The sequence below is a fragment of the Urocitellus parryii genome, chromosome 12, assembly GCF_045843805.1.
Source record: "Urocitellus parryii isolate mUroPar1 chromosome 12, mUroPar1.hap1, whole genome shotgun sequence".
In the NCBI taxonomy this organism is placed as follows: Eukaryota; Metazoa; Chordata; class Mammalia; order Rodentia; family Sciuridae; genus Urocitellus; species Urocitellus parryii.
The window spans coordinates 32,190,129-32,216,056 of record NC_135542.1 but is presented as its reverse complement, the minus strand read 5'-3'; the positions used below and the strand labels follow the sequence as shown (position 1 = coordinate 32,216,056).

Here is a 25,928-nt window from a genome sequence, read left to right as displayed (position 1 = left end):
TGCCCCGTGGACACATCAGCCACCGCGGTGGGAAGCCAGAGTGCCTGGGGCGTTCCCAAGGACGGCGCCACCTTCCGCCGTCTCACTGAAGTACAGGACCGTCGGTCCACTCAAACCTGAGTCTCTAACTCCGAAGACTCCACACGAGTCTGTGGTCACAAAACGGAGAGGCCACTGCGCATTCCCACCCCTGGGCGCCTGTGGCCACCGCGAGTGACGTCCTCACCTGTGCCCAGGCGTGGGCCTCACCGCAGCGACTCTGGTGGTCTTGGTCGGCTGCCTCCTGACCGGCGTGTGTTCTCCCCGTAGCTACCCCCACGTCCAGAGCTCCTCTGTGCTCACACTGCTCCTCCAGGATGAGGACCAGCAGGTGGACCCCCAAGTGCTGACTTCCACGTGGAAACACAGAGTGTGAGCGCACCTGCAGAGGCACCCCGGCCGGGCAAACGCCATTCATCGTGTTTTGAAAACATCGAATCAGTACCCGGAGACAAGGCCATGCCTGCCCTCCGGAAGCTCATGGCACACATCCAGGAGACAGGGAAACACACATCCGACCTCCAGGAGGTGCACCGGACACAACTGAGATCAGGCCAGGGAGGCACTCGGCCATCTGGACTGAATCTGGGAGTGGCCAGTGCTGGCCTAGCAGTGAGCGGAAGTGCAAAGAGGGTCACAGTGGGCAGAGCGCCTCATGGACACAGCAGGTTCCACTGCCACAGATGGCTCAGTCACCCTGGGCAGAGGACACAGCCACAGAGGACCACAAGGGTGTGACTCACGGAGGGCTGGTGAACCCAGTGGATACTGTTCTGGGATTCAGCGGCAGCAGCAGGCCACCAGCAGAGCCAGGGAGTGGACTGTGGAGAGAGGGAGGGAGGACAGGCACCCTGCGGCGGAGGAGGAGGGTGTGGACCTAGGGAAGGCCTGGGAGCAGACCCAGGGCTGGCCCTGCTCTCTGCCACCCAGGAGGGAGGGCGAACCTGCCTGGGGAGAGACACAGAAGGTCCTCCAGCAAGGCCAGCTCCGTGGCCACAGAGCTGTGGGGGCCATGTCAGCAAGAGTGGCCTCTCCTGGAAAGGCAGCAGGCAACTCCCTCAGGACCCTGGTTTTCAAAACGGGATGCACTGGACCTACGGTGAGAGAACACGCCCAGCACCTTCTCTGCTGGACTCCCTGGTGGCCTGCCGCCACCGGGTCTGCCTCTGGCAGGTAGAAAGCAAAATTCCCAGGTCTGGGTTGATATTCCATCACCCAGTTTCACAAAAATACAAAATGTGATGAATGGGAACAGCTTCTCCAGTCACGTACAATGAGGGGTCCCCTAGGAGGCTCCCCAAGGACCTGCCACGCCCAGAGCCCCACGTCAGGACCCTCACTGTGCGCACTCAGGCTTGCCTCCCGTCTTCCTTGTCTTGTCTGGACGCATCCTGAACCACGAGAGCACTGTTCTGCCTGTGTGCGGGGGACAGGATACTGAGACCAAACTGGGAATGACCCAAACTGAGAACAGGCTGCAAAGCCACGTCCCCTGTGAAGTGAGTCTTGGAATGTCGTCCTCTCCCTTGAAATCATGAAACCTGAAGTACAGGCATCAAGACGCCCTTAAGGATATTGCCTACTTTCAGAACATAAGAAATTGTCATTGACTCAAATATAAAATCATCCTCTTACAGAAACCATCTGAAATTATTCTTTGAACAAATCAACTTCTTGACTTCTGGATTACTTTCTTTGTAAGATATACACAGCACACCAGCAAGACGGAGAATTTACATGTCTTACAATTTTATGTACTGCAGTTTAGTTATTTTAAATATATATGCCTATTTTCAAATCATAAATTTTGAATTCATCTTATAAATTCTCTCTCTCTCTCTCTCTCTCTCTCTCTCTCTCTCTCTCTCTCTCTCACACACACACACACACACACACACACACACACCTTTGTTGTAAACCTAGAATTCAAACCAGACATGTTTCCTTTCACAAACATTTAACGGATCTCTGAGCTGTCTCCATGGCTCACATCTGGCTGGGTTTGGCCTCTCCTGGTTACTGGGAATGGCCCTATCTCCATCCCACCCTTGCACACTGGGGGAGTCTGAAGAGGCAGCCCTCGGACATGGTGGGCTGCAGGTCTGTGCCCAACACCAGGTCCTGGGTAGAGGAGGAGAGAGACCAAGTGGGAAGGCCAGCTGGGAACACCAAGCTACATGGCCTTTTGCTGTAGAGTCAAGGTTTTAATGCTTTGCTAACTTATAGTACCCTAGAGCAAAATGAATGAAATTGGAAATAAAATAGATGTTCCCTTTGGGAAATTATTGACAGGGCTTTTGGAGGGCTTCTTTTCCCCAGCAATTTTGGGAGAGAATCACTCTCTTCCAGCTCTTTCTTGATTGGAAGGACTGGATGAGATCAGGCTGCTTCTGCAAAGGAGAGCTGGGGAAGCGCCTCCCACTGCTGCAGACCTGGCCCTGGTGCCCTCCGCCTGTTCACGGACTTACTCCTCCACGGCCCATGATCTCCAGGCAGTGGCAATCCAAGGAGAGGGGCAAATCCTCAGTCCTGCTCTTCTGCATTCTTACAGAAAGAGCTTTGTTACTGACACCACTGAAGTCCGTCCATTTTTTGGACAATCATCTGGGTCCTCTGTGGCTTGTTTTCTCTATTTGGAGTTGGGAGGTGAGACATCTGGTCTCCCTGAAGGAAAGCAGAGAGCACCCTAACAGCTGGAGCTCTGGGCCTCTTGTTCTCCTGGCTCCTCCTCAGCCAGAGCACGCCGCAGACACATCCTGACAGCCAGGGCAGAAGGCTCAGGGCTGCGACACGAGTCTCCATTTGCCCTGAGCTGCCCAGGTGCCACGGCCACTGTGCCTGAGGACTTGAACTCCTGGTTGTATGGAATTTGCCCTGATTGAAACTTAAATGCTGCATATATCGAGAGGATGCACAGATTGGGCAATGCCAAAGAGGGCCATCGACTTCGTTGACATCCATCTTTCATGTCCATAACCACATTCTAGAACGTGGAGGAAAGTCGGCTCCTGCACTGAGCAGTCTTCCTTTGGCATCTTGGTCCTCCGTGACGTTGTGAGCTAGGAGGGCACTGACGGACAGATGCATGCTCTTTTTGGATGCACAGTTCTCTCATCACGTGACCAGTGTAGATGGACCAAAGCTGAGTGTGACTGAGTCCCAGTGCTGCTGCTGCTGTTGGAGCGTCTGCTTGCTGTGGCATGGGAAGGGCAGGGAGGCCCGTTCCACAGCCGGAGGAAGGCTGACATTGATGTTTATTTTTAAAACACATTCTACTTCGTTACATCCAGGCAGGTGCAGGAATTCAGCCTTGGAAGGGTAGGCGTGGCCGGAGTTCCAGAGGACTTAACTGGCAGCCACATCCACAGCCATGGGGACTCTCCCCACACAACCCACCTGCAGAGAAGCACTCCAGGCAGGCTGCAGGGCCTCCCTGACCCACTCTCCTGGTGTCCACATTGTGACAATGGCTTGAGGGTGCATTGTTTACAATTTAGGATACAAACCAGTGACCTTTCTTAGTTTGTTCTCAATCTCGTGGCCAGTAGGGGCAACTCAGGTTGGCCAGCCTGCTCAGACACTCCCCTGGAGCCTTCAGGGCTGTGCCCACCGGCTCCGGGGCTGCCGCTTGTACTTGGTACTTACTCTCTATTTTTCTTGATAAGGCCCAATACTGAAGGCACTGTATTCTGATCATGCTGTTTAATTTGATTGGGATAAAGAATATACACCACACATGAAATCACCCAACACTAGCACAAATATTCCTCAGTTCAGAGGAAAGAAGCAGACTATTAATCAAGCAAGAATATTTATAAATGACTTCTTGGGCACAAATAAATTCAAAAAATTGAAAAAACAGAGAAAAGAGAATTACATATATCCCCACCACTCTATGGTGATGTTAATGTTTTGATTAATCTTGAAGTTATCTATAATCTTAAAGCCTTTCTTCTGGCTTAGTGTGTAGATAATATAATCTTATTTTTAATACTCTCATAATATTTCTGGGGAAAAATGTTTCTGTCGTTTCCATCATAACAAATCAGCCCCCTGGGCATGTTTTAAGGCAGGGGTCCCCAGGGAGGCTCCTTCTGCTAGGTCCAGCTGTGACACTGTGCCTCTCCAGGGCTAGACTCTCACGGTCAGATCAAGCTGTGTGTGCGTGGGTCCCGTGCGTCAGCCCCAGAGTTAAAAGCCTCAGCCACAGTGCAGCAGCCAGGTCTGCTCCCTCCAGGCTCCTGACATCTGGGGAAACAGCAGGCGTCTGATCCCTGTGTCCTTGTAGCCCACCTGCAAGGGAGGGGCCCGGAGAAAGTTCTAGAATGCATGTGCAGCAGGGTGCTGGCTGGAGGTCTGGATCGGACTTGGGGCTCTGTCGGGATGAGCTTTCAGCCAGGTGTAGTTTACAGGTCTCTTTGGTGGCAGTGTCACTGCAGGGAGGGGGCAGGGGCGGAGTTCCCGGTGAGGGGGCAATGCCCGCTGCAGCTGTCCCCCTGACCCTGCAGGGCCTCGCGTCAGGTGGCTCTCAGAGGCTCAGTGGGCGGCAGGCCGTGAGCAGGGGCCAGGAAGGACACCCAGGCGGACCCTCCTGGTCCTCTACTCTGGACAGAAGGAAGCCCGGGTCCTCTGGGGCTTTCTGCTTCCGTGCTTGTGGGAAGGTCCAGAAAAGCTGGCCACTGTGGGAGTGAAGGTCATTCCACTCCAGTGCCTCGCGTCTCAGAGTGCGGGGTTCCTCCTCCACACTGCTCAATATGCCCTGAAGCAAGGCGTAGAGCCTTGGTGCTGACCACACAGCCAGCCTCACACCTCTGTGTGGACACAGAAGTGCACTTCAGTCAAAGCTGTGCATCTGACTGCTCAGGTAGCAGCGCCATGGGTTATTTGCAAACAATTTAAATGCTGCTGCTCACCAACACCTCTACAAGGAGTCAGGACAGGGCATGCAGGGGGCAAACACCCTGTACAGCGACGTGGTGAGGCCGGCTGCCATGGAGACCCAGCACACACAGACAGAGGCTTAGGCATCACACTTGCAGGTCCAGAGAGAACTGAAACCCGTGTCTTAGAGGGGAGATCTCTTCCTGTCCACCCCCCACCCCCACTCACTGCTGGAGGAGTCACCCAGCCTCATGAGGCAACTGTGGACACTACGAGGGGCAGGGTGAGGAGGAAGCACGGGCCTCTCGTGAAGGGCTCTGGTTTCACCTTTGGCAGGAGGGACATCCCCAGTCCTGGACACATAGGAACAGTGCAAGGACTCAAACATATTCCTTAATCCTTACAATGACCCCTGCAGATGCACCACACACCTCCTGGTCCACAGTGATACGGTGCCCTCCTGCTTGGCGCCCAGCAATGCAGGCATAGGCATTGAAATGACCCTTCTGGACCCCTTGTCATTCAAGCTCCCAGCCAGAGCTTAGCCAGACCTGGCCAGCCTACGCCAGACCAGTGAGCGCACCATTCCAGCCAGCAGCTCAGTGCTGTGCCGCCCTGAACAGGACACTGCATCTCCCACTTGCACGTCCCAGGGGACTTGGCTTCTTCCTGTGGTGACCCTGTGCCATCTTGCTCTTCAGTTGTCTGGTGGCCTATGTCATGTGCCAGGACTTCAGTGCCTAAATGTCTGCCATCTCTAAAGCATGATGCAAATTGCAGCAAATGGCGAATCCAAGTCACCGACTAAAATAGTTAACACAGAAGAGAAAACACTTATTTGCACCACAGAAACGTGAGAAACCCAAGTCCTCCGGGTGGAACAGCTCAGGGGAGTTGATGGGGCAGTGCACAGCCCCACGGTGCCCTTCGGGATCTGAGTTTGCCCCTTGGCTTCTGGAGCACCAAGCTCCTCCTTGTGAAGACAAGAGTGCACAATTTTCCAGAAGTTTCGCAAGAGCTTGAGAATCTTATCGTCCTGGGTGGAAATGGGCTATAATGAGGAGTGAGCTTTATAAAGTCACCTTAAAGGGCAGACAGCCTGGGTGGTGGCCACAGTGGCGTGTTAGTGGGAGCCAGGTGCAATACCACAGGGAGGTGACCACACTGCAGCGTGTGCGGAGACAGCCCCACCTCCTGGCCACGTGCAGTTCTTACCCCCTGAACCAGGGGCCCTCCAGCTACTGAGCAGACATGGAAGAAGTCAGATTTCCTGGGCTATTGGACCAAAGTCAGGGTGGAAGCTGTGTCCCTGCCCATCAGCAAGGCCTAGCTGCCCCTCACCTGCCCTGCACGCGGGTGGCCAAGTCCTCGGTGTGTCTTCATGGCAAGCAGAGGAGCGCTGGGCACACAGCCGAGGGCTGGCCAGTGCGGCAGAGTCTGAGTGTGAAGACGTGTTCCCCTTCATGCTGCTCAGACGCCACCAGGGAGGAGTCCTGAGCCCTGCTGAGCACAACGCCACCCATGGCCTGTGTTTGCTACCAGCTAGGCCTTTTCTCCTGTCACTTTCCAGATTTAAAACTGGTCTGGGGAGAATCTGAATTCTGCCTGTTGTTCGTAGACAGAACTGACATGAGTGTCTGGTTATGTTGAATGGCACCTGCCCCCACTCCCGCCAGAAGGCTTCACCCAGAGGCCTCTCTCTGCAAGTCCTTGCTCCTGGTTTAGCATCCTGTCACCTCTGCTCTTCCCATAGGACAAGTGCCTTCCTCCCGTCCCTCACCGTCCCTGGCCACACCTTGCCACACTCATGAGGCTGAGCTTAGTGGGAAGCTAGGAGCTCTCTGTCGCTGAGTCCGCAGGCCCAGAGCTTCACGTGAGCGCTGCCCTCAGGGCACTCTGTGACAGCGACCAAGTGATGGAGACGGGAGGCGGGAAGCCACCTCGGATCGGCAAGCTGTCCTTGAGTCTGCAGGGAAGTCCATCTGTCAGTGTTTTCTGGGTCTGGGAAATGGCTCCCGGTTACCAGAGGTGCCTGGGTTTTACAGTTCACCGTAAGCGTAACTTAATCGTTGGAGACTGCAGACGTGCAGTTTGGACAGGCTGGGACCTAGATGTTCAGGTTACAATTGTAACTCAGGAAAGCGTCGTGAACATTGTGAACCGCTTGTCACGGGGAAAAGCTCAGAACTCGAGGTTCACTGCTTCATAGCAGAGCCTCACTATCTGCTTTCCTCCTTCCAGGACTCATCACAGTGGGAAAGGGTAGAAGTCCAGGGTCCAGCGTTTCAGTATTTGCCTCTTTCAGGACCACTGGGGTTGGGAGGGGGTGAGGTTTGCTTTCGATGGAGATGCTGGGGATGAGCCCGGGAAGTGATGAAGGTTTGCTTTTCCCTTCGGGGCCCATTGTTAGTTTGGCTGATTTCCCTCCCCCCTCCCAAGCCACACTGTCCCTCCGTTTTTCTTGGGGAGCTGTCTTGTAGGAATATTATTTTCCATGACTCTTCAGCTGACCCTCCTGGTGGCACTTGTCCACCTGTTGGGCATCATTTTGTCGGTGAGCCAGCTTGCTTTAAATTAAACATGCAGCGTTTTCCGCTTGGTTGTCCTGATGCCGGCAGGGCTCAGTCCTGGGGGCCAGGGCTCTGTCAGAGCTCACGGGAGGGCATGCTCCGCAGCCTAAGGACTTGGACGCTTTTGCCAGGACAGTATGCCCAGAGCCCAGAATGGTACTTGACCACATTGGACACTGGATGGACATGCATGGATCATTGAATCACAACTTCTAGTCTCTCCTGACCTACAACAGAGGGTGGGGAGAGTCTTCACATATCACAGTGCCATGGGCCCAGCCGAGGTATGGTCCCACCACTTCTCACCCTCGGAATCAGCTGACAGTGGAGAGGGCCTCTCCCAGAGGCAGCTCTCTACCTCTCTGGATGCTTCTCTGCTCTTGAGATGATGACCAGAATTTTCACCACTGAAAATGCCCATCTCTAGTGCTGAACTCCCCGGGGATATACGGAATGAGTGTTGAGGCTAAAAAGAAATAGTCTAATTTTTGCTTTTATTTCAAGTACTTGTAGCTATTATTCATTTATTCTTCTGCAAATGCGGTCAGTGTGTTCAGACTGCGTTACTGAAGAGCCCTCAGGTGCATGGAGAGAAGTTGGGCTCTCAGCTTGGGCCATGAGAAGCAAGGCACCGGGTGCACCCCTGCCCGCTGGGCCCAGTACTTCAGGGCTTCCCTGGCCCTCTGGAAAGGCCAAGGCAGGAGCCCCGAGCACAGATCACACAGACCCGGAGCCAGACCTCCCGAGGCCAGCCCTGGCTTGGCCACCCTGCAGTCCTGGTGGGGTGTCCCACCTTTCCTGCCTCCCCTCTTGCAGCAGGGACAGTGCGGGTGCCTTCTCACAGGTGAGTCCTGCTTGTAAGGTGCTCCCAATCGTGCCGAGGTCCAGAAGAGCTGAACAGTGCCTTTGTTCAATGAGCCACTGAGACCAGAGACATGCAGAGAGGCCAGGCCAAAGGAGCTTGAGGCTGCTGGGGTGGAGGCGAGGGTGTCAGGAAGAAAAGAATTTAAATTTAACCCAATTCTAACAACAAATGAAATAGAACCTTTTGTCTTTGAAGCTCCCAAAACCAAGATCAAAATATTTCAAAGATAAAAGAATTCCAGTTTCCTAATGTGTTTTTCTCGCTCTTGTCTAACATGGTATGATTTTGAAACACTTACATCGGACTTGCAAACAAGGTTTAAAATCATCCAGTAAAAATGCCCCTCCACTCGTCAGCTTCCCCCGTCCGCCGTCCACACTTGGATTTCCCTCTCCTCTCCCTCTGAATCCCCATGTTGTTTCACAAATGGCAGGTTTGGGTCATCTTCTTTCTCTGTCATTTCCTGATTTTTCAAATGATCTTGAATCCATGCTTCATCTCTCTGGCCTCATGGTAGATCCTGCTGCCACAGAGGTGTCTGTGCCTCGTGTGGCCCTGGGGTCAGGGCCTGCTCCTCTGGATTCCCCCGGGGGCTGCCAACCCTCTCTCTTGGTTTCCTTTACCAGCTTCCAAGCCAGGCAGGCTCTGGTGACTTGGGGTGCTCTGTTGTAAAACTTCTCACTGGGTGCCCCTCCAGGAGGTCACCGTGACCAGCCCTGCACGTCAGGTTCCGGGTGGCTTCTGGAAGTGACATCTCGACTGAGGTCAGAGGTCAGTGCCAATTCCTCCTGACTGAGTCTCTCAGCCATGACCTGTGATGCAGCTCCAGGTGCTTTTGATGTTGACGTCTCAGCTCAGAAGCATTGACGCGGTGCAGACCAGAGCGCTCGGGTGCGTGACGGGCGCTTCTCACACTTGCCGGCCCGTCGGTCCTCTGACCCCCACACCAACACGTTCAGCACGTTCCTGCTCCAGCTCTCGCTTCCCACCAGCCCAGGAGGCTGAAGACAGAGGGAGTTGGGCAGGATGTGGCCTTTCGGGTAGCTAGCGGGGTTTTCTCCTGCCTGGGACGGAGGAGGGCACACAGAACCTGAACTCCTCCCTCTTCCTCGCCAATTATGTGGGTTTCAGCAGATCAGTTAGATGAACTGCAGTTCTCTTACCTAGAAAAAGCAGCAAAAATATCTGCCCCCAGCTTCACACTTCCTTGTGGGAACAAAATAAGGCCTCATCTGACTCACACTCTGGGAAATGTGCTTGCACCTCTGGAAGCAGGAAGGGCTCTGGGCCTGACAAGCAGTGGAGTGGAGACCCAGCCTGTAGCCGCAGGCTCTGCTACCTGAGCAGAGGCTGAGGGTGCAGTCGAGAATACCAGTGTGCCTGGGTGTAGGGGTGCACACCTGTCATCCCAGAGGCTTAGGAGGCTGAGGCAGGAGGATTGTGAGCTCAAAGTCAGCTTCAGCAACTTAGGGAGGCCCTAAGCAACTTAGTGATACCCTGTCTCAAAATAAAAAGGGCTGGGTATGTGGCTCAGTGGTTGAGTGCCCCAGGGTCAATCCCTGGTAACCACCTCCCCCAAAAGAAAAAAGAATACGAGGGTGCCTCTTTCACCAAAAATTAGCCGAAGTGGAGGAAACATGGGTGAGGCAGTGAGGCTGGGGAGGGAGAACCAGAACCTGGAGCTCTGGCCAGAAGGGGTCCCACAGGCAGAACTCTCCCAGAGAACTTAACACGGCAAGTGTCAATCAGAGCTGCCTTTCAGGAGCCCAGCTTCCTCCTGTCCTCCACCACTGGAGGGGAGGAGATGTTGAGCAGCTTTTCTGACGCGCAGAAGTCTCTGATAGTCACTTAAATAAAGATGAAGTCTGCCTTTCCCATTCCCCTAGTGCAGAAGGACTCAGAGCTCGCATGGGGCCTGCCGGGGCTGGTCTTGTCTGCACCGGAGGCAGAGTGGTGCCTTCCACAGGAGAACAAAGCCTCCCTGCTCCCTTCCACATGGAGTCTTAGGTGGATGCAGAGGGGAAGAGTGAGGGCCATCACTGGCGCGAGACCCCAGCTGAGTGCCTCCTCTCACCTCAGCCTGCGGAGCGTCGTGGCCCTGGTGAGGCTTCCCCGTCCCTGGGGAGCTGCTCCCATCAGGGCAGCTCAAATGTGAGCTTCCTGTGGCCCAGGGGAATGGAGAGGGGTCCAGGGAGGAGGCTTGCAGAACAGCCCCTGGCAGCAAGCAGGCCACAGGACTGCTCCTCCCACCAGCACGACCTGCCGGAGCCTGCCGTGGCCCCCGGGACCCCGCAGCTCGGGTGTGTTTCTGCCACAGTGGCCAATCTTCCTGCCCACCAAGCCACCTCCATGAGTGGCCTCAGTGTGAAGGCCACCGTGGGAGAGCCGCTGCAGGGAGTCGAAGGCAGCAGCTCTAGCGGTGCCTCCTCAGCCCTGCAGGTGTATGACCCCCACCAGGAGGTGAAGTCTGCCTATTTCTAAAGCGCTTTACATTTGAAGAGCTCAAGGAGGCAGACACCAGCTCCTGTTCAAACAGTCGAGGCTGCTGGCTGTCTGGGTAGCTGCTGCTAGTTCCTGGACTTGGTGAACAGTCTTCTTCACTCTAAGACTGGAGTGAGAGCAGTTACATCTCCCAAGTCTAAGACAAGGACTAATAATGAGTTAGCATCTCATTGCCAGGTGCTGCACCCAGCCAACTGCAGGTGGCCACTGTCCAAAACAGACCAGGGTCAAAGAGAAAGGAGGGTGGGTTCCAAGTGCCACCACACACCAGAAAACATTCTCCTTAAGAGAAAGCTCTCATCTTCCCTGAGCTGGGAATGAAGAAAGGGACGTTGCCATGTTCTGTGGTGGAAACCACACACACACGTCTCATACAATATGCACACAAGTAGACACACCACACAGGTGTGCAAACACAACCTACAAACATGCACACATCCGAACATAGCCATGTGCATGCATGCACATAGCATGTACAATGCACCCCCACGTGCCTGCAGACCTCACATATACCCACATAGCACACACTTGTACACATACACAGCACACACCTTCACACATACACACCCAAGCAGGTGCACACATACATATACATTCTATTGCACATGCACACAGAGAACACACGTGCAGCATGTGGGCACATACATGTGTGCATCCCAGCCCAAAAGGGCAGCCCACAGAGCTCAGCTGGCTACTGAGAGGGCAGGGCTCCCACACCAGCCTCAGAAAACTGGGGACTCTTCCCTCTCCAGCAGGGTAAAGCCTCATCCCCTGGACCTGTTTCTAAGATGAAATGTGCAAGGAAGTCCTGTGGTCCCTTCATAGCACAAACCCCGGGGACATATGCTTCAAATCTGGTGAAGGTCCAGGGGCACACAGACAAGAGGATCTCAGCAAACACATTTTGGTCTATTTTTTGGACACAAAGATGTAAGCTGAGCTCTGAAGGAGTGTGACTTGGACTCTCCCTGGTGGCCTGGGCCACTCATGGTTCTGGCTGGCTTTATCTATTTTTCCTGTACATTATAGAACCAGCCTGTCCCACAAAGATGACTGAAAGGAGAGGGAGCCAGGCAACACTGTCGCCATAGCAACCCTCTCCCTCTTCCCGCCTCACTTCCCAGCCTCAGGGCAGGTCCTAGATGGCTGCAGGGCACAGAGGGAAGGCCAGGTGCACAGCACCCCACCCCAAACCTTCAGCGAGCCTCCTCCCAGGAGGGCAGTGCCTTCCCTGCCTTCTGAGCAGCCAGGAGGGTCCCCTGGGTGGCCTGTATGCTGGCAGGACGAGGAGAGCAATCTGCAGGCTTCTCCCAGGGCCTCCCAGCCCACAGGTTGCCTTCCTCCCTCCCTCCTTCCCCAGAAGGGGCTCTTCCTGTTCCTTCTCCATAGTGATAGCAACTGGGTTCTAAAGCAGAACTATTTTCCTAAGAAACACATTTTTGCTATTAGACACCCGAAGTTTCTATCATCATTTTGAGACAGCCAGGTCTTTAAATAATTTTCTTAGAAATCAGAGCCAAGCCATGAAAGAGTCAGTGAAGAAAAGATGGATAGGTGAGCACTGCACCACCCTGCACAGACCCACGGCACACGCTTCCCACCCCGTATTCTTGGAGAGCAGCTGAGGCAGTGAAGCAGCCTGGTAGCCACAGTCCAGTCTACACAGCTGAGTTTATAAGCACATCCATATTTAATCACGCAGACCCTGCGGTGAGCAGGCGCTGCCGACAAAGGCCAGTGTGGATCAAGCCCTGCTCTCCGGCAGAGCCAGCAGGCCCCAGACCCCCACTGGGCCACAGACACGGTTGCCAAGCCACCCTCGGGCACCTGCCACTCACCGACTCTGACTTGCTGCTGCGTGGGCTTTCTCTCCTCCAGTCCATGACAGCACCCTGCAGGCGGGGCACTGTGTCTGGGTGTGGCCATTAGTGGTCAAGGAAACCCTGCAGCTGCTGAGTTGGCCCCAGCCTAGATCTCGCCACAGGGGACTCTCAGGAACACCCAAGCAGGTCTCTGGGACATTGAGAGGCAAGGCCTCCGTCCCTTGAGCGTGGTGTGTGGAGAGTGCCAGCTTTCCTCCACAGCTCTGCCACCTGCACGGAAGTCGGGACCCTCCATCCTCAGGCTGCACAGAAGTCGGGACCCTCCATGCTCATCCCTGCACCTGCATCCCACTCCTCGCCTTGGGCCGGACGCTCAGGTCACGGCGCCTGTTTAGTCTGAAACGTGGAGGGTGCACCATGAGCACGCAGCTGTCAGGACAGGTGCCTCTGCAGCAGGTATTCACTGGCTCTTCTGATTCGTCCTGTGGACACACCCACTTTCTTCTGCCCGGGAAGTCGACCTGGGGTCTAGAACATCACCTAAGCCTAGGAGTGAAAGTCGACGGCCTCCAGGAAAGAGAAGGCCTCTGTACCCAGCCCAGGCCTTTAGAAAGGCAACGAATGGCACAGCCAGAGCTCCATGGTCCTGGCAAGAGCCCCGTGTGCCGTGGGCACCATCCTTCCTACTCCACAGACACCAAGCTGAGGCTCACAAAGGTCAAGGAACCCGTGGAAATCGCAGGGAGTGTCGGGGATGCCAGGATGGCCAGCATCCCCACAGCAGGATGCCCAGCAGGGCCGGGGTGGGCACTCTGTGGGGTCGTGGTGCTGTGCTGGGAGCAGTCTCCGTCCACCAGCCCTCGGTGGGCAGATTCTGTCTTTGCCGACGCCCTCCTCACAGCCGAGGCTGCCAGGCACCAGATACTCCCCGGGGCCCATGCAGCACTGGTAGAGGCTGGCCCCAGGAAAGACTTTCATTCCTGCTCCCTGTGGAGAGCTGGGGCGGGACACGGGGCCACAGGTCAGCCAGAAGAAATCCAGTGACAGCTCATGCAGGGCAGAAGTCTGGAGCGCCAGGGCACTGGACAAACCAAGGGCACTGGACAAGCTTGGCTGCAGAGGGCACGGCCAAGCAATGAGTGCAGCGGCCTGGGCCAGTCAGCACACCTGGAGTGTGCAGTCCACCGGGACTTCAGGCCAGGGCTGCTGCAACCTCAGAGCCTCGCTGCTGGTCAGAAACCTGAGGCGGGCAGCCTTCAGGTGGCAACTGACGAGAAGACGCCCAGACCCTCTGCCTCTGCTGGCTCCAGGAGAGCTGGGCATTGGCACAGCCTGACGAGGGAGCAGACCCTAGCCCACCTTCCCCCGACACTCCCAGGCGGAGGCGGGCAGAGCAGGTGGGACAGCAGGACGACACAGACTCTGAGGGTGGGCACTCCCGCAGGGCACCCCCTCGGGCTCAGGATGCTGAGCAGAAGGCTCAGGTTGGTCACAGCCCCTGCACAGAGGCTTCCCTGGCCTGCTGTGCCTCCCCGCACAGAGGCTCAGGAGAGGCTCCAGGGGCACCCATCCTGAGAGGCCAGAGCCTCCTGGAATCTAGCCACAGGCATGGCCGTCCCTGAGGGTGAAAGGACACTAGCCCTCCATGGCGGTCATTAGGCAGCATCACTCTGACCTCCCACAAGGGTCCCCCCACCTCTTGGTGATCACTGGTTTCCTCAAACACCCCAGTGGACAGCACACAGCTCCACAGGACAGACTCCATGTGAGTCCACCAGGTGGTCAGAAGGCTCTTCTGGCAGGGTCCCTGCCACTGTGGGAAGGAGACCCTCCTCTTCCCAAGACGCTGCCTTTCAGACAGACAGTCGCTCTGTCCTTTGGGCTTCTTCTCTGAGCTCCGTATCCCCAGCGCTTCCTTTCCTCGTGTGACGCGACTCAGGTCCTGGCATCTCGCTGGCACTCTTGGAGCGTGGACACCTCTACGTGTCTGTGGCAGGTGCCCTGACCACAGCACTGACACGCTGCTTCTCCTCCAGGGCGCCTCCTGTACTCCAGTCGGGAGAGTGACGGGCAGGGTCTCCCTCTTGGGATCGGAGCCCACTTCCCTTTCTCTTTGCTCTTTGTCCATCCACCTCCATCCCCAGGGCCTTCAAGCAGATTCCAGATGGGAGAGAGCCAGGCTTCCCTGGAGGAGGCCCAGGGTGGACCGGACTCACTTGCATCCTGTGCTGCTCATCTAGAAAGGGTGCAGGCAGCATGTCCCATTCAGTTCTCCAGCCGTAGTTGGCTCTACGGAGCCATTCAAGGAAAGATGACTGGTTTTCTCCCCAGGAAGACAGAGCAGGCACTGAGGCCAGGGTGAGCATGGCTGAGGTCTGCCCTCGGGACACTTCTGCACTCGATTCCATTCTCGGGAGCGTGACCTGAGGGTCACGGGCCCCGCAGGCACCATGCGGGTACAGGAGATTCCAGGAATCATGGGGTGCTTGCAGCGAGTCTGATGGGCTTCCTTTCCACCCCACTGCCCCTCCTTCCTCCTCCCTTCCTATCTCAGCTCCCTCATTCCCCACTTCCTCCCTCCTCCGAATACCCAGTGCTGGTCCACTCCCAGCAGTTTGGGTTCAGAGCAGATGGACACCTCTGACAGCTTCTGTGGCAGATGCCCTGATCACCAGCTGCCACTCTCTTGCCTGCCCCCTCAGAGGCATGAGCCAGGGCAGCTGGGTCTTCAGAACCCACTGTGGTATGTCCTGGACACAGAGCCACCCCAGCTCTGTAGGAACCAGTCCCTGGGAGCACAAACAGGAGCACTGGAACCTGGCTGGAGATGCAGATAGGCCAGGGATAGCCCGGGAACGGAGAGCACGGGGCTCCAGTGTCCACTCACGAGAAGCTGCCGGCAGGCACCATGGCTGCCTCACTCCTGTGTGACCTTTCCTAAGAGGCTCACCCTGTTTGAGCCAGTTTCCTTGCTTTTAAAACAAGCTTATTTAATTAATCAATTTCTAAAACCTCCTATAAAACTAAGTATGTGAAATCCTTGTCACTTTGACCAAAAACCCCACATTTGAAATGAGATGGAGGCAGATTTCTGTGGAAAGGAGGGGGACTTGCCTCCTAGAGTATAATCAGGGAGGCAGGAACATACGCTCTAAGACCAGACAGTCACAGATAGAAGGAGGGGGCATGAGGCAAATTGGGGAAGAGAAGAGAGACGTGGGGTCACCCACAGCGTGAGGATCCCAGGGCTGCCCACGACAGGAGGAGCGTTCCTCCCTGGTGATCAGGCCAGACGTTTTCTCTAGGAGATGAGGTAGGGGCTTCAAGAACTAGCAGGCCCTCAAACCCGACAGCCAGCAAAGCAGGTGGGACCTCCAGAGGCCCGAGAACCTCAGAGCAGGGCAGCCTCTCGCTGAGAGGAGAGACCCCGGCCTCTGGTTGGGTCCAGTCTTCCCACCCAGATGCGGGCCAAGTCTGAAGCTTTCAAAAGCTGAATGATAGACGCTCCTTCCTCATTGAGTAGAAAGGAGTGTTACGCCCACACACAGGCCGAGAAATGGAGATGAGGTCCCGTGCCACCATGGGCTCTGATAGCCACACAGCGGCCAGGCACATCAACACCAAAGCTGTGTCCAGCCCAACAGGACCAGTGTGTCCAGCACTCTGGGCCTCCATGTCCTTGGATTTGGAAGCACTGGGTCTGGGGTGTGCTGTGGCATTTTCAACCTGCACCTCGGAGCTGGTGTGTGAGCTGCGTGTGCATGCCTGTGAGGGGAGTGGTCACTGGGCTCGCGGTAGGTGGTTCTTCTCTGTCTTGAACGCAGTACGTTGTTCATGGTGTTGAGGAGACGGACCTGTCTAGACAGCAGCCCTTACAGGAAGCCCTGCCCCTCCCTGTCCCATGCCAATCAATAGTGCCAAGGATTCCTTTCCAAGTTCACGAGCTCAGCACTTGAAGGCCAGCTGGGAGTGGTCACCAACATCTTCCCCCCTGCCGTCTGTGAAAGCGTTCCAGGACCCTCTAGTCAGGTGTGGGGTAAAGTAGGCACAGTGAATCCTGCACATCTCCTTCCCGCGCCCAGGGCCGGGAAGGAGCCCCCACAGCCGCGGCAAACAAGTCTAAATTCTGCTTGTTGCTGCATAAAGCTGGTGCCATCTGTCCCAGAGCTCAGTCTGACAGCTGAAGGTGAGTGCTTCTCCTCAGGCCCCGCCCCTGCTTCCTGCCCGGGATGAGGTTCCTTTGCATGTCCCACGTGGAGCCCACCTGCATCATGAGTGCTGTGTGAATGCTGCAGGCCCCGAATGCACTGCGGACCAGGTGAGGGCTGAGGCTAGGAAGGGTGGTTTCTGTGGCCTTGAGCCAGCTGCACCAAGTCACCTTGTGTATTTTTTTTTTTTTTTTGCATGGGTCCTCCGAGTCCAATTCCAATTCTGACTGCAGCTGCCCCGCCTCTTGTTTAGCTGGTCCACTGCTGCTGGACGTGCATGTGCTCTGGCAGCAGTTTCCCATGGACACATCCCGTTAAGTGAAGGGGACATCAGGATGTGCTAGGTATGTTCTGCCACACTGGACAGGAGCTTATTGCTGGATGTACCTGGGACGCCATTCAGCCCTGCAGCAGTTCAGTGTCGGCACCGAGGGGTCCACATTAGGCGTCCACCCCTGGATTACAAGGGCAGCATGGTCCACACAGATGGCTCACGAGCTGAGACGTGTAGGCTGCATGATGGGAAAGATCAGAACACAGACCTGCATGTAGCATGTCAACAAAGCTGAGACAGCAGCACCCGGCACCCCTGAGCAGCCAGCCTGCTCCCCGCAGAGACGCGGGTGCAAGGCCAATCCTGTGGTGTTTCCTGGTGGGTCCCACATCCCTTCTCATCCTGTGCTGACACCGAGCCCCCACCCCCACACACTGTGGTCCTCCATAGTTGGGGAGGGCAGAGGGAGGACTTAACTCAGTACCTGCTAGAGGCTGGCCTGAAGCCAATGGCAGGCAGGTGATCCTCTGAGACAAGACCAAACCTGCCAGCAGCAGTCCCATCTTCAAGGGGCTGCAGCCAGCATCTGGGATGAACTTCACAGGGCGCCACACACGATCCATTCTGCCTCTGCGAACAGCAGGCGCTGCACCTGGGCTTGTTCAGTCGTATTCCGTGATGCTGGTGCCATGGCAAGCCACCTGCACCCCACAGACCTGTCCCAGTGTTGGGCAGTAGCACTGTGTTGGGCATCACAGGCCACTCAGCTCCTCCTCCCTCCACATGGCTACCCTCTCTCCCGTCATGGCCGCACAGTCCCTGGGCATCCCTCTCCCAGCCTTGAAGGTCCTGCCTGTCCTGTCAGGAGTCCCTAAAACCGGAACATCTGAGTTTAATCTGCATAATGATGCCTCCATTTTCTTGATACCCAGAGGCCTAACTCACTTAGCACACTCTCTAAGTCATCAAAAAGTTATGTATTTTAAAATTGTGTTAAGAATATTTTAAGAATTATTCTGCAATCCTTTGTTTGTCCTGTAATTTAAAAGACCTGGCTTGGACCCAGAAAGGGGCCAGCATTGCAGAGCGGCCTGCCCCCGTGTGCTACTGACACCTCTGCTTTAACTGAGCATCACACAGGAGTGCCCTCGGCTGACTCAGAGCAAAACAGAAGTCCTGCAGAGGTCGGGGTGCCTCCCGGGCCTCTGCACCTCTGAAAGGCAGGCCCTGGCCCGCCCCACCCTTCCCTAGAGAGGTCCCCCGAGGCCCGGGAAAGAAGGCCTGCCGGGCAGGGCAGTGAGGGGCTGAGGCTCCTGGGGAGGCCTGTAGGGGGCAGCAGGAGGCCTTGGCAACACCTGTCCAGCGTGGGAGCCTCGGTGACCCCAGGATAGGGATCCAGGTGTGCACACCTAAGACTGAACTCCAAAAAAGGGGAAAGTACTGAATATCACGCACTTTGAAAAGTGACCCTTGAGCTTCCGTCCTCCCTTGAGTTTCAGGTAAAATATCTTAGAAATTGGTCAGAGCCATGTATTCTGCTCTCAGTGGCCTGGTTTCTTTCTGTTGGGGAAGAAATAGCCAAGCCTTAGCATAGGAAGGAGTGGGTCTCATTTTCCATATAAAATGTCTTTATTTCGCCCCTTTCTACACTTCTTTGTTTCTCATTTCTATGAAAAAAAAAAAGAATGAAAATAAACAAACTCACTTTTAGAACAAGATCTGTTCAAGAAAACATAACATTTAACTAAAACTTCTCTTCAAAGGCTGATCCATCAGGGCCTGAATGGTTCCAATGTACAAATGTATTCAACTACTGTAAGGAGGGCTCAGTCTGCATCGTTGTGATTATTTTAACATTCAAACAAGGTTATTTTAACTATGAAACAAGATTTTTTTCATATTTTGTGTTTTACTAATTAAGATAGAGTTTCCCTGAACAAAGGAAACAAACCAACACTTTCAAGGTCTCCTCAGGAAACTCTGCAAAGTGCTCGAGTACGTCATTGTGATGTTTGATGCTGTTATTCCAAACAGTCAGTGTGCTCTGTGCACATGAGCCACCAAGCTCAAAATCAGAGCCTGGGGGCAGACTCAGCCAGAGGGGTCAGCTGAGGTCCTAACCCAGGCAGAGGGGCTTGGCCCAGAGGTCCCAGTCCAGCCAGAGCTCCATCCCATGGACAGCACCTAGGCCTTGCTGGACAACACTGTAAGATCAGTCGTCTCTGCCTGGACTGGTGACTAGGGGCTCCTTCCCACCCAGCAGGAGAATGCAGAGCACTCCTGGTGCTGAGAGGGTCCTGCTGCCTGCAGTCAGTGCCAGTGTGACCTGATTCCCCAAGTACTTGGAGACAAGTGGCCTGGGCTGGCCCTGGGTGTCCACCCATACTGCATCCCACCCTTCAGTACAAATGTGGAGGATGCTGGCAGTGTCCTGGACTTGTGGGGAGCTGCTGACCATGCTGCTTGCAGGATTGGCGTGAAGTGGGCTCCTCTTCTGTCCACCTTGAGCAGCAAGACGTACTTCTTTGTGCATGCTCAGGTACCTAGGGGCACACCCAGGGTGAAAAGCACCACGCTGTCCTGCCTTGACTTAGTCATGACACTGACTTAACCCTCAGAATCTTCTGTTTTGGAAGACAGGTAGGATGACAGAATGTAGAGGAAGCCTTTTCAAACTTCCTTGTGAATGATCAGCCAACGATGCAATTCCAGTCAGTCACAGGACTGCTTCCTTTCCTGCTTCCCCATCTCAGGCAGGGTCCTACAGAGGAGAATCCCACAGTGCTCTGATGCATTTGCTCCTGCCTGGGTCCAATTGGAGGCACCCGTGCCATGTGCTGGCCACTGACCTGTCTGAGCTACGTGTGCCAGTGCAAACCCTGGGTCTTTATGATTATACGTGGCAGTGCACAGATATCAAATTGATTTTTGATGTTGCAGGATGTGCCTGATCATGTTGAAGGATATATCTGATGACCACCAAGTAGATGTGGCTGGTGACAATTTCTATAAAGGTCCTGGGCCTATTGTTTTAGATAGGTATTTCTATGTTGCACACTGGTCTCGAATTCCTGGCTTCAAGCGATCCTCCCGCCTCAGCCTCCCAAGTAGTTGGGATGACAGGTGCCACCACTGTGCCAGGGTGTCCAAAGTTTCTCCAGTAGTGAACAACAAAGAGAAGCCCAGCAGCAGAGGGTCAGGGGCTCAGACCTGCAGGTCTCACTGTGGCTCAGGTCTGCCACTCCTCAGGGAAAGGTCACGGCAGTGAGGTCAGAAAGCACATGTCTGTGAGCACACCTCAGTGCTGCCTGAGTCTCCTGTCACCTTAATTGAGCACTATTTAAAACGCATTACTGGGCTGGGGTTGTAGCTCTGTGGTAGAGCACCTGCCCAGCACATGTGAGGCACTGGGTTAGATCCTCAGCACCACGTAAAAATAAATAAGTAAAATAAAGGTATTGTGTCCATCGACACCTGAAAAAAATTTTAAACACATTATTATGATTTTTCCATCAGCATTCTTAAATGTCTATACAAGACCAAATTTCCCTGCTGAAAATTATTTTCTCTTTGTATGGTGTACTCTGGAGGCAGACACAGGACCCAGAAGGTCCGGGAGGATCGGGGACCTCCTGTCTAGCACACCACCAGCCTGCACGTGCAGGTCTGAGGTGGTCCATCGTTGCTCTTTCTTCTCGGAGTGTTTCTACCCAGAGTACCTCTGAAGAAGGGGAAAAACGATGGACGAAGCCAAGCTCTTTGTCGAGGGCGACGTCCTCTTCACAGGAACTTAAAATAGCCCAGGTGCTGCTCTTCCTGGTGACCCTCAGGAAGCCAGGCCCAGCCCCTTTTGCTTCAGGCTTCAGAGTGGCTCAGGCTTCAGGCCCAGCCTCCCTGCCAGCAGCCAGGGCCGTTTCCATGGAAACCCTTTCAGAGCCCAGGCTGTGAGGCCCATATGCCTCCAGTTCTGCCCGTGGGGACTTTGCCCACGTGGGCCTCCCTTCACAGGGAAGCTGTGCTCTTGGATGCACAGGTGCCAATCGAAGGTGCTAATCCATCCCACACCACCCCCACCCTCCAGATCCCGGAGCCCACAGCTTCTGGGAGCAGAGGTTCCCTTGGTTAGATGAATAATCACTCCCGCACTCACAAGGGCGGAAAATTGTCTTTGAATGTTGAGGTTTCCTAAAGCTAGAAAATTTGCCTGTAAATCCAAGAGTTTAAATCATGCCCTAAAGTCTCTGAACAGCTGCCTAGAAATGGATGCCCAAAACGCTGGGGAGAGGTGGTGGCTTCTGCCAGGCTGCCTTGTGTGGCCCTGGGCACCACCTAGGGAGGAGCCACGAAGACCTCAGGGCCACTCCACCCAGCGCCTGGGAGTCCCCTGGGCAGCGGTGCTCGGGCAGGGCTGGAGCCTGCCTGCCCAGCCCCATCCAGGCCCTCCTGCCCCACTGGGCTTAGTCCTGGCAGGGAAAGGCCCCCGTCCACAGGGCCAGCCGAGGCAGAGTGGGGATCCGGAACACTATGAAAACTCTGGAAATGAGCACAATCAATATTTTTTTTCATGGAGGAAAGAGGACGCTTCTTCTCTTACCAGATGATGAGGGGGACATTTGTAAAAGGCAGCTACATGCACAAAACAGCAGCAAAGGTGATTTTCATAGGTATGAAAATTTGTTTTTAGTGGCATTTTTTGGGTTATAATATTGCTCCTTGAGCAAAATATGACAACTTCCTTGACTCTCACCAAAAAGATAAAAGACATGTGAAAAATATTTATTGGTATCAAAATGAGTAAATTTTAAATTGACTTGTATTAAATACTTAAATTAGGAAAAGTTTAAAAAAATCATTTTTTTTTCCTTGAGCAAAAAACAAGATCAAGTGTTTGCTGGCTGGTGAGAAGCACGTGTCTGGCTCAGGTTAGCCTCCCTTGACAGAGGCCTCAGTGCTGCCCAGCTTTCCCCTGCATGGGTGCCAGGTCAGGCTGGTCCCCGTGGGTGCTGCTGGAAAGTCAGCCAGCTCACCCAGCAGTGCTGTTACTGCCATTGCTGGTTGGCCTCGGGATCCAGCCTGAAGAACACGTCAATACCCATTGTTCCTCCAAAGGCAGTTCCGCAGCCAGATCTGCAGCTGCTGCTTTTAATAGATTTTTTTTTTAAATATCCCATCCCTTTCTTAGGACTGAAGCAAAATTAGAAATTATCTGAATACTTCTGAATGTCACCCTAAGGCATCCATGCACTGGAAATCAGTCCCGACTCCGGGTTTCAACTAGGCTCCCTGACACTCTGAGCCCCCAGAGGAAGCCATCCTCCCGTGAGAGAGACTGGACCGTGCTCACACCAGCCCCAGAGCACCTTCTCGGAGGAAAGGAAGATGGACTCTTAGTAGGCACCTGTGAGCTCTGTGGGTCCTGAGGTCTGTCCTTGGCCAGATGCCAGGCCCTCTGACACAGAATGGCACTCAGGGCTCGACCCGAGTCTCACTACAAAGTGACCAGGCTCACTGAAGCGCTTTATCTTCGTTACCTTTGGAGGCCTACAAATTTAATGAAAAAGGAAATTTGTCTTGATTTTTGTGCCCTATTGTTCACCTTTGTGGTGGTGCAAAGCAGTGCTACCACCCGAATGCTTCTGCTTGTCCTCAGGTAGCTCTTCAAATGAGTTGCATGGAGAGGGTTAAAACTCTTCAAGAGAAATCCTCTCCCCATCAAGCCATGGCCGGGTGTACTCAGCAGGTTTACACAGACGCTGTGTGGGTGCCCAGGGACCTTGTCGAGAGCCCCACAGATGTGGCCTAGGGTAGAGATGTTCTCCCATGCTGCACTAGGTGCTAGGTCTAACCCAGGTTTGGGGGGAATCAGGTCACCTGAGTGCCCAGATGCAGGCTGGGCTCGCTGGACCATGAGGTGCCCACAGGGTGAGGGAGCCCCGGGTGGTGCCAGCTCAGGCTGACACCATACAGCTGGCCCGGGGCGAGTCTTCCCAGGTGCGCGTCTGACTTCAGGCCTGGCCTGGTGTGTCAGCGAGCCCTGCCCTACTGCCCTGCTCCAGACTTAGAGCAGGAAGAAGCCAGAGCCTGGCAGTGCAGTCCGAAATGCCACCAGACTCGCATTTCTTCTGGACAGGTCCTTGTGCTTGAAGGAAGGAGGGAGCCACAGGCCTGTTGGTGGCCGTGGATGAATGCGCGAGGGAGCTCAGCACAGGTCCGTCCAGCCTCTTCCAACCACAAGGTTGAGCAAAGAAGAGTTTGCTTTTTGTCTAAGTAAGAAAGTTCACTGTCAGGGATGCTCGTTCCTTCCAGTAAATCAACCAGTTCGCGTTTTGCTTGTAGGTGCCCCACCCCTGGCTGTGACGGTTCTGGACACATCACCGGCAACTATGCTTCCCATAGGAGGTACGTGAAGACTCTTCCTCCCCTCGAGGCCCTGTTCTCTCCCTGGAGCCGCAGGGAACCTCCATCTCTGTGGCTCCAGAGCAGTCGGCTGGCTCCCTGGTAAAATGAAGGCTCCAGAGGGCAGAGCCGTCCTTCCCCCGCCTTCCCTGGAGAGCCCAGAGGCTCTCTCCACACCTCACTGCAGAGCAGGCGGCTCTGCTGCCAGGTTGCAGGCTTCCCCGGGCTGCTCTCCACCCAAAGGCGTAACAAGGAAGGGTCCCTCTAGCGAGCTGTCCCTCAGGTCTCCGAGCACTGGCTGTGAGCATTCTCTGGCCCGGACAGTGATCTCTTCCAGGGTAAGAGCTGAGCCACAGTGCCCCACAGGTCTGATAAGCAGGGCTCAGTGGACCCGAATGCCACAGAGAGGAACTTCACAAATTCTAGGCCCTGCCACTCCCCAAAAAGTGTGCAGTCTAGATTACGGCATAGCAACCAGTCACATGAGATGATCTGTGCCATCTGCCCCTCAGTGAGCATGTGGGGACCTATTGGACACCAGGCCCTGTGTTCTGTGCTCAGCTGGTAGGAGGGAAGAGCTCTCACTTCCCTCAAGCATGAAAACTAGTAAGAAGAGAGTCACATGCAATTTCCTTCCCATGACCCATGGGAACTCAGCCCCATGGTCCTGGAACCACGTTAGTGCAGGGGCCAGGGCAGGCACATGCCTAGGGCCCAAGAGAGGACACAGCCACCTGCCATGGCTCCTCCTCCTGGGTGCACTCTGCAGTCCCAGACAGCCCCACCCCACGGGGAACACAGCGGCGGCTAACCTGCCCCGAACAAGCCTCCTAGAGGGGTCTGATGAGGGCGGGCGGGGGGTGCGAGCAGAGGGTACCAGGGAGTCTTGGGAGCGCTCCCAGGTAGCAAGATGAGGTCACAGCACTCCTGAAGGACTGACCTCGTGCCAAGGTGGCTGAGGCCACGCACATGGAAATGGAGTCCTGTGAACCAGCCCACAGGAGGACAGAGGGACTTGGGGGCCAGGTGGCAGCCTGCAGGCAGGGCCAAGGGGCAGATGGACTGGGAAACGGGTCAGCGTGTGGCAATGGAGAACCTCAAAGGCTGTGAACAGGGACAGCTCTGCTGTGGTTCAGAGTGGACCCTAGCCTGCCTAACAGGTGTTGCTGAACATGGAGTCACACTTCAGGACAGGCCCAGGGGGTCCAATTCCGAGGTCTCTGTCTCCAAAACTAGAGAGTTAAATAAACATGCTCAGCCCCCACCGTCCCTTCTGCAGAGACAGCCACAGTGCGGGCCTGGGGTGCAGAGGGACAGGGCTCAGCACGACACTCCCCCGTGCAGACCGCGGGAGGGCCTGGAAGCAGCAGGAGCAGGGCCTGGGGATCTGGGCCTCCTATCCTGCAGCAGTCACCCCGGCAGGTGGCTCCCTGCCTCAGCCAGCTCTCTCCTCCACATCCCCTGCATTTCTCCTGCAGAGCCGCTGCTCCCTAGGAGGCCGACCCCTCATCCGCAGCATCCTCACCACCCCAGTCTCTTACAGCCTTGGGAAGGACTGAAGGGAGAGGCTTTGAGAGAGTGCAGGGCAACCTCCTCCCCGATGGGTCTCGTCCCCAGAAGCCCAAGCTGGGGAGAAGGGAGTCACAGCCTGCACCCTAGTCAAGAAAGCCTGCCAGAGTCAGGTGTGCGCCGATTCTGAGAGGTGTTTCTCTTTTAGCCTTTCAGGGTGTCCAAGAGCAAAAAAAAGTGGCATACGGATAGCACAAAGCAAAGAAGATAAAGAAGACCAGGAGCCCATCAGGTATGAGGGTCAGGAGGCCAGGAACTATTAAGGAAGCCAGTGAGCATCCATAGGAAAAAGAGCCCACAGGTCACAGTAAGCATCTGCTGAGGTTTCAATAAACTGGGAAGTCAGGTAAACCAAACCACGCGTGGGAACTGGCCAAGCAGGAACGGTGATGCTCCGCAATCAGCTTGTATGGCTGATATTGTGAGTGATACCAAAATGAAAACCAAGAGACTCCCTGTCCCCAGCAGACCTGACAGGAGAGCAGACTCGTGAAGGTTCATGAGGAATTGAATAGAAAACGGAAGTGAATATTTTACTGATATCCTGGTTGATCCTGGCCCTCGGTGAAGCACTGAGCTCCCTGGCTTGGCCCTAGATCTGGCTGCAAGGGGGTCGGCCCCACACCAGTGCCACTGTGCCCCATGTCAAAGTCTGCAGGATGACCTGGCGATCTTTCTGAATTTCCAATCTCAGTATTTTTGGAGGAAAAAACATCTGTTGAAACACAACAAAACTGAGGCCTTGGTCCAGAGGCTTGGGCTGGCCGCAGCCTGCCCAGGGCCACCCTGGAGGCTCCACCA

General features: G+C 55.0%; 1 protein-coding gene across 7 annotated transcripts in view; it reads left to right on the top strand.

The window, feature by feature from the left end:
- Window positions 1–25,928, top strand: part of Myt1l (myelin transcription factor 1 like) — a 136,616-nt gene that overhangs the window by 73,647 nt on the left and 37,041 nt on the right. For all 7 annotated transcript variants that reach the window (XM_077791849.1, XM_077791848.1, XM_077791847.1 and 4 more), the window contains 2 exons: window positions 23,499–23,561; window positions 25,276–25,359. In XM_077791849.1, coding sequence (XP_077647975.1) covers window positions 23,499–23,561; window positions 25,276–25,359 — 147 coding nt within the window. The remainder of the gene's footprint in view (window positions 1–23,498; window positions 23,562–25,275; window positions 25,360–25,928) is intronic.